An 8,364-nucleotide genomic window follows, 5' to 3' on the forward strand; every position below is an offset into this window, starting at 1 on the left:
TCTTGCAGTTTAATTATTAGATTAAACTATTGGCGTACTAATTGGTTATCTATTAGTTAAAGGTCTAAAAGCCTCTAAAGTAGGTAGAACAGAGGTTACGGGTGTGGGTTAAGAGGTTGGTGTAAGCGTTTTCATTATTTCTTCACTTGTGATTTATTAACTACTTACTGGTTATTTGCTAGTTAAAGGTTTAGGAACTTCATCTTCATCCAAAGAAAGTGTAATCAATGTTCTGGGATAAGGGGTTGGTGTACGTGTTTTGTTTTTTTCAGATGGTTCAGGTACTTGATTTGATGGTGTGTTAAAGTCAACTTATTTAGTCCTATCTTCGGCATTTTCTGCGTGAGCAGCTAAATCATTTGAATTTAATGAAATTTCTATTTCTAAATTATTGATTTTTTTAATATATGAATTATAAGCATATGATGATATATATAAATTACGATCATCGCTTTCTAGTTTTGGTAATTCTTATGATTATTGTTTATTTATTTCATTTTCATCTAATTCTAATTTTTTGTTTTTTAAAATAATTTATTTATATAAATTTACAATCCTTTTCATCTATTAATTAGTCTATTTTTTCTTATTCATTATTTTTTCCTTAAAAAGGTTTTACTGAATCATCAATAATTTCTTTTTTTTCATTTTAAATTAAATATATAAGTTTAAATTTTTTTTTGTTTATACAGCTTGTAATTTTATCATTATCTTTCTTTTCTAATATTTCATTTTCTATGTAAAAATAAATAAATATATATTTCCATATAATATTTTTATCTACGTATTGGCTATTTATCATATTAACCTTCGATTTTTGGTCCTTCAGTATTATCATTATTCACAACAATAACTAAGAAAAAATAAATTAGAAAAAAGAAAATTAAATTTTATTTATATACTTTCTTCTTCTTTAGGTTTTTCAGCATTTTATTAAGGAGGGAAATATATTTCTCCATTTTCATCAATAATTCCATCTCTAGGATTTAAAACAGAAAGTTAATCATCTTCTATTGGTAGATATCCAAATTCATCAGGAAATTTAGGAATATTTTACTCCATATTTTTAGGATCATCATCTATTATTTCAACTTTTATAGATGGTTCTTTAGGTGCTTTTACAGTTTCTGTAGATTTTTTTATAAATTAAATATTACAAATTAATTAACAATAAATATATGTTTTTTACAATTATTATCTATTATTTAATCTGTTTCGACATCCGATTCAATTTCACTTTCAACTGCATAATCTGCATCTTTGTTAATATATTCATTTAAAAAAATATATATTTTTTTACTCTTTTAAATATCAAAATCTTTAATAATATTATCTTTTTATTTTTATTTAAAAAAAAATTAAATTTATTTATTAATTTAAAAATTATACCTTTTGGCATCGGAGGCATTGGTGGCATAGTCTTACTTGCATTTACTTCTTATTTTGTTATTATTCCAGGTACAAAAGGTAAATCTTCTATATTTTTTAAAAAAGTTAAATATAATTATTATTTTAATTAATTTAAATATACCTTAATAATTATTAGTTGGGAAAGTATATGGAGTAGTTGCTATATTTATTTTTTTAAAAAAATAATAATCAAATTTAAAATTTATAAATACATTAAGTATTAATAGTATCAGGTACTTTAGGTTCAAACGGAACACCTATATAAGCATCATTAGTTAATAATTCTTCTTTTTGTGTTTTAGATTTTGGTTCTATATAAAAAAATTATTTATATTTAATATTTTTTTAATACATCTTTTAACAGAAGGATGAGAATCTTCAACATAAATTTAATTATTTTTGAATTATTGACTTTTTAATTTTTAAATCTTATCTTCTTCTTCTGATTTTTCTTTTTTATTTAGTTCTTCTTATACTTTTTTAGATTCTTCTTATACATTTTTAGACTCTTCTTCTACTTTTTTAGACTCTTCTTTTTCAGATTCCTCTTCTTTTTCCGATTCCTCTTCTTTTTCAGATTCCTCTTCTTTTTCAGACTCCTCTTCTTTCTCAGATTCCTCTTCTTTTACAGACTCCTCTTCTTTTTCAGATCCCCCTTCCGCTTTTTTAGGTTCTTCTTTTTTAGGTTCCTCTTCTTCCCCTTCTGCTTTCTTAGGTTCTTCTTTTTCAGGTTCTTCTTCTTCCCCTTCTGCTTTCTTAGGTTCTTCTTTTTCAGACTCCCCTTCTGCTTTTTTAGGTTCTTCTTTTTCAGGTTGCTCAACCTCCCCTTCTGCTTTTTTAGGTTCTTCATCTTCCCCTTCTACTTTCTTATTTTCTTCCTTTTCAGGATCCTCTTCTTCCTCTTCTACTTTCTTAGGTTCTTCTTTTTCAGGTTCCCCTTCTACTTTTTTAGGCTCTTCTTTTTCAGGTTCCTCTTCTTCCCCTTCTGCTTTTTAGGTTTTTCAGATTCCTCTTCTGCTTTTTCAGGTTCCTCTTTTACATTTTTTTATTCTTCTTCTACTTTTTTAGGTTCTTCTTATTATTTTTTTGGACTTTCGATTTCTTATTATTTTTATGGACTTTCGAGTTCTTAAGATGTTTAAGAAGGAGGTAGAGTAGTTGGTGTACCAGATGAAACTGGAACGTCTGAAGGAGGTGAAGTAGCATTTTTTTATGAAACTGTGAATTATTAATAATTTTTTTTATCTTGAATATCTTCTTATCTAGTTTTAACGGTAAAATCTTCTTCATTATCATTACCATTTTCTTCATCTTTTTTTTTTAAAGAAGATATTTTTTTGACAAAATTAGCAATATCTTCATCGTTTTTACTAACTAAATCATCTAAGCTTTTAATTTATGTAATATCAATTTTTTCTAAAGTTTTTTCATCTAATATTTATATTTTTTTCAATTTTTTATTAACAAATTAAATATTCTCACTTTCTTCAAAATCCTTTTCTTTTTATAAAATTTCATATACATTCTAAAAATTTTCTTCATTTACACTTTAAAGTACATTTTAAGATAAATTAACACCATCGAGTGGATTTTATTTTTCTTATTCATTGTTATTTTTAATTTTTTTTTCACTTTTCATTTTAGTTAACAAAGCGTATTTTTTATCGTTATCCTTTACAAGACTATCTATATTTTAAATTTTAGTAATGTCAATTTAATCAAGGACACTTTCATCTACAGTGTTGTCTTCCATTATATTATTTATAACATTTTTTTTAAACATTAATACTTTATTTTGGCTTTCTTCGAAATCTTTTTCTTTTTAAAATATCTCATATGTATTTTAAAAGTTATCCTCATTTACGCTCTAAAGAATTTCTTAAGATAAATCAATAGTTTCTAATGGATTAAAAACATTAATTTTTTTTCCTGATTCAGCTAAAAATGCTATTTATATAAATACTATAAATATTATAGCTTTTAATTTCATTTTTTTTTATAAATTTTTGATTTATTTATATTTTTATATATATGAGTTTTTTTTATTTTCCTATTTTTATTTTTTTTTTTAATTAATATGATACTAATAAACATAATTTTACGTTTTTAAAATTTTGTAAAAATATTAATTTATATAAATTGTTTTTAAATATTATGGAATTTTAAAACGTACTAAAGTTAAAACATAAAAAAGTAATTTTAAAAATATTTGTTTTATTTAAATAAAAATAAAAATAAATATTTATATATTTATATTAATAAATATATGTCAAACTATATAAAATATTTAATTTATTACTAAAATTTTAATTAATTTTTTATTAAATAATTTTTTTCTTAAAAAATTAATGTTTTTAATATCTTTACAAATATAATAATTAAATAAAAATTTGTTGTTATTTATTTAAAATAAAAAAAATTTATAAATAATAATGTAAATTTAAATAAATTAAATTATTTTTATAAAAAATATTAACTATAATTATATTATATTATTATTTAATAAAAAAAAAAATGTTCAAATAATATAATATTAATAGTTAAAAAATAATTCTTTTTAATTCTAATAAAACAAATATTATTTTTAACAAAAGTCATATAGACTAACTAATATATAACAAACATATTTATTCAGTTTATAATTTTTAATAATTATTTATTTATAAAGTTTTAAATTAATATAGATTAAATTTATATATTTAAAATTATTAATATAATAATGAAATTGAAATAAACGAATAATTAAATTTTATAAAACATATATTTATAAAAAAATATTATAAAAAACTTATATAGTAATAATATAATATTGAAAATAAATAAATATAAAATAAATATATATAATTTTTATATATATAAATATATATTTATATATTATATTTATATTTTATATCATAATTTTATTTATTATAACTTAAAAAATATAAATAAATTAATTTAAAATATATATTATATATAAAAAAAATTAAATATATATTATATATAATATAAGAAATTATTTTTATTATAAATTTTTATATTTATATTAAAAACAATATAAGTAAAAAATTTTAATAATACAATTATAATTTTTTATATTATTTTTATAATATAATATAATATAATATAATATAATATAATATATTCTTATGAAAAAAATGTTAATTGTATTATACATATTAATATAAATAATCATAATTATTTACTAAATATAATCGATTTAATAATACTAAAAATTAAATATACCTTAATGCACTGCTGACCACTAAACTTATTATAATATTTAAAACCTTTATAAAAAATCAGGATACATTCCTTTTTTTTAATACAATAATAAGCAAGGAATAGCTGAACCTCGTACCAAAGTAAATATATGTCATCGATTAAGATAATATTTAGATTTAACTTTTTATGTTCCTGGAAATAATTTTTAATCTATATATACAAATTGTAATGATCCTTTATATAAGGAAAATTCAGTCGGAATAATCGTTGGGTTACCTGAAAATTACTTAAATCAATATTTAGAAGTTTTAGTAAATACTTAAGGAACTATTTGGGGTGCTAAAATAAGTAATTATAGTGGGGACTCCTCTAGTATTAATGTCGAAATGCTTAATTGTAGAAACAGTGGAATTTATTATAGTGCTTAGGATAATTAAAAATTTTATGCAATGAATATATCTATTCCTATTAAAATTATTACAGGAAATTCTAAAACTAATAATCTTAAATTTAATTTGTTTAAGATTGAAAAAAACTAATAAGAAAATTAATTTATTTATTCTAGTTTTATACCTACTTAGAAATATAATTAAAATGACTAAGAATATTTTTAAGTTGCGAGATCTTTTGCTGATTTAGTTTTTATTGATGAATAAGTTAATTTCTATTGATTTTTTAATTTTTTGAGTATTATCTTTTTTTTAAGTTAATATTAAATTATATATATTATATTAAATAGTTTTTTTAAAAAATATGGTTTTATACTTATTAGAATATTAAATATATAAAAATATTATTTTATACAAAAAAACTATAAAGTTAAAATTAATTTTCTTTATAATAATAAAATTTATTTATTGACTATTTTTTTATGTAATTTTAAATAATTTTACTTTTTAATGTTCATTAAATTTTTTTGATAATTAAGATATTAAGTTTTCTAAAATAAGAAAATAAATATTGTATGTCTCATAATCTCAATATATAAAATATTAATTTTTATAAATAAGATGCTATATAAAAAATATAAATTTAAATTTATAGAAACAGTAATAAAATAAAATCATAATTATTTATTTGTATAAATAATAATATATATATATATATATATATATATATATATATATTTATATATTACCTAATTATCTAAAATAATTTTAATAATAATAATTTAATAAAAAGTTTATTATTTATTATTAATAAAATAGCTTATAAAGTAAATATTTTTCTAAAATAGAAAATAAAATAAAATTAACATATAAAAAGTATTTAAATAAAAAAAATTAAAAATAAAATAAATTCAATGATTATGCATGCATTTCTTAACTCTACGTTAAGAATCTAAATAAACCATTGCTTCTTTATAAGTATTCGGATAAACTTATTAAATTTTAATAGGATTAAGTTAATCTAAAACAAAAGTTAAATGCAAATCATTAGTCTTTAACACTTAAAGTTACTTATTTACTGAAAAACACTCAACAACAATATGCATTACATTATCATAACTTACGTATCCTACTTAAGCATTTAATTCTAAAATGGAGCCTACTTCTACACCGTTAATAAATTAGAAATCATCAATAGCAGAAATCACTATTTATTAAGTTTCAGCATGTAAAGTTCCACAAAGCCATCCTAATTCATAGGCTTCTCTCATTAAGTATCCTCCAAAAATATTTCCATGTAAATTTGAATCCTTTTATTAATATATATATAATATTTTTTAACATTTTATTTTATCTAAATTACAGAAAAAATAAAAAATAAAATGTTTAAAAAATAAAAATATATACATATATATATATATATTTATATATATATATATATTTTTATTTATAAAATATTAAATTAATTATAAATTTTTACTTATTTATGCATAATTATATTTTTATCCAATCTTGTATGATTAATTTATCTTTTATTTTTTTTCATATCTTCAGAGGTAAAAAAGTTATGAATTATTAGATTTTCCTATTAAGAAGGTGGTTATTTTTTTAATGAAGTTAATGATGCGTTTTTTCTTTATTATTAATTTTATTATCCCAAAAGATATAATAATTGGCAATTTTTCAAATTATTTTCTTCATCAAATAATAACTTAGGAACTAAATGAGCAAATTTTATATTATCTTTATTTCTCGCAACTAACAGAAAATTGGCTTTCCCAATTAATTAAAGCTATTATGTATCTATATTTTCCTATAATAAATCAAGCTAAACTTCTATACTAGAACTTCCTATAAATGTAGGATATCCTCTCAGTACAATATCTTTACTTGGACAAACGTTTTGATAAAACTAAATATTATCTACACACGCAGCCATTATTACAGCCTATTTCACATATACATATTTATAAGCAACTGTAGTAGCAACATAATCGTATAATTCGAACAGTCTGCCTAAACGAACTGTTCTTTTATCAAACAACTCCATTAATTTAGCAATATTTTTATTGGTTTTACAAGGCAAAATCACTTCGTAATAACAATTTCGTGGATAATTTACTTATAAATTATCTATTTTTGTATTTATTGATTCATATACTCTTATATTGTATTCAGCATATGAGAAATAACTTTAAACTATTCTATCATTATTTTTTTCTTCGTAAGTTAATTCGCGTTTTTCCGAAGGAAGAAGTTTATAGCGAATTGCGTCGTGTGCAATTTAGCTTAATTAATTTTTTAAATTTATTGAATCATATATGGATGAGATATCTGATTTCTGGAAATTTAATGGTTACAATAATAATTTGAATATATGATGTTTTGTTAATTATTTTAAAAACATTTATTTTTTTATTTATATATTTATCAATATTTTAATTTAATAATTATATTTTTATTTTTTTAAGGTTCATCATTATATTAAGATTTACATTTTACATATAAGAATAAAATGAATTATATTTAAAATAAATATGTAAATTTATATACAATTTTTAAGCAATAATAGATTATATTTTTAATATTTTAATATATTTCTTATGTTTTTAGAATTTAAATGAGAATAAACTTTATAAATAATATATCAATACTTAAAAACAAATATTAAATATAATTTTTATAAGAACAAAATATAAAATAAATGTATTGATATAAAATCATTAATTTTATTTTTTAATTAAATTTACATAATATCTAAATAATTATATAAAAAATTTAATTAAAAATAAGATATTTATATTATTTAAAAATTTTAAGTTTTATAAAAATACATTTATTTAACCTAATAAATTAAATATTTTAGACAGAAAAAAGTATAAAATTGTTAAATAAAAAATTAAAAAAATAAAAACTTTTAGTTATAAAAAAATTATTTATAAATTTTAAATTATTTATATATTTAATAAAAATATTTTTATATGAATTTATATTATTTTTACAACTATTTTATTTAAATAATTAATATACATTTAAATTAAATATAATTATAATTAGTATATAAATAAAAAATAAATTCTTTTTATGTAAAAATAAAGATAATTTATTGCTTTTTATAAATTTAAAATTATTTAAAAAATAAAACATGTATATTATTTAAAAATGAAGTTATATTAGCAATTTGTTTATTATTATCTATAATATATTTAAATAAAATTTTAAAAGAAAAATATTATTTAAAATAAACATAACAATAATTTATTATATAATAAAAAATATAAGAATATTTAATAAATTATTAAATATTTAATTAATAGAAAATATATAAATAAAGATATATTTTATATAAATAAATATAAAT

At 18.0% G+C, this 8,364-nt stretch overlaps 2 protein-coding genes across 2 annotated transcripts, besides 31 other annotated features; both read right to left on the reverse strand. All coding sequences in view use genetic code 6, as the record gives it.

Annotated features, from left to right (window-relative positions):
* Positions 1–19: 19 nt before the first annotated feature.
* On the reverse strand, positions 20–3,163 carry IMG5_136220 (hypothetical protein; the record flags this gene model as incomplete). The annotated part of the gene is made up of 12 exons (XM_004031815.1): positions 20–383; positions 444–509; positions 553–636; positions 691–735; positions 785–853; positions 903–1,127; positions 1,190–1,258; positions 1,301–1,333; positions 1,390–1,476; positions 1,532–1,570; positions 1,623–1,721; positions 2,710–3,163. Coding segments are annotated over 12 exons (1,634 nt in total), but the record flags the coding sequence as incomplete, so codon positions are not given.
* Positions 1,480–1,530: a microsatellite.
* Positions 1,876–1,945: a microsatellite.
* Positions 1,938–2,061: a microsatellite.
* Positions 2,063–2,185: a microsatellite.
* Positions 2,072–2,182: a microsatellite.
* Positions 2,082–2,447: a microsatellite.
* Positions 2,106–2,409: a microsatellite.
* Positions 2,139–2,215: a microsatellite.
* Positions 2,152–2,221: a microsatellite.
* Positions 2,208–2,276: a microsatellite.
* Positions 2,260–2,352: a microsatellite.
* Positions 2,307–2,388: a microsatellite.
* Positions 2,328–2,390: a microsatellite.
* Positions 2,329–2,389: a microsatellite.
* Positions 2,369–2,445: a microsatellite.
* Positions 2,409–2,454: a microsatellite.
* Positions 2,421–2,487: a microsatellite.
* Positions 2,483–2,542: a microsatellite.
* Positions 2,498–2,551: a microsatellite.
* Positions 3,164–3,717: 554 nt separating the features above from the next.
* Positions 3,718–3,767: a microsatellite.
* A 387-nt stretch (positions 3,768–4,154) lies between these two features.
* Positions 4,155–4,197: a microsatellite.
* A 25-nt stretch (positions 4,198–4,222) lies between these two features.
* Positions 4,223–4,254: a microsatellite.
* Positions 4,247–4,290: a microsatellite.
* Positions 4,257–4,308: a microsatellite.
* Positions 4,257–4,319: a microsatellite.
* Positions 4,273–4,318: a microsatellite.
* A 175-nt stretch (positions 4,320–4,494) lies between the features above and the next one.
* Positions 4,495–4,533: a microsatellite.
* Positions 4,534–5,705: 1,172 nt separating this feature from the next.
* Positions 5,706–5,749: a microsatellite.
* A 102-nt stretch (positions 5,750–5,851) lies between these two features.
* Positions 5,852–5,915: a microsatellite.
* On the reverse strand, positions 5,915–7,410 carry IMG5_136230 (hypothetical protein; the record flags this gene model as incomplete). The annotated part of the gene is made up of 2 exons (XM_004031816.1): positions 5,915–6,313; positions 6,484–7,410. The coding sequence occupies 2 exons, from the start codon at positions 7,408–7,410 to the stop codon at positions 5,915–5,917; spliced, it is 1,326 nt and encodes a 441-aa protein (XP_004031864.1).
* Positions 6,403–6,444: a microsatellite.
* A 522-nt stretch (positions 7,411–7,932) lies between the features above and the next one.
* Positions 7,933–7,967: a microsatellite.
* Positions 7,968–8,364: the final 397 nt, after the last annotated feature.

Source organism: Ichthyophthirius multifiliis, assembly GCF_000220395.1.
Source record: "Ichthyophthirius multifiliis unplaced genomic scaffold scaff_1120509251060, whole genome shotgun sequence".
Classification (NCBI taxonomy): domain Eukaryota; phylum Ciliophora; class Oligohymenophorea; order Hymenostomatida; genus Ichthyophthirius; species Ichthyophthirius multifiliis.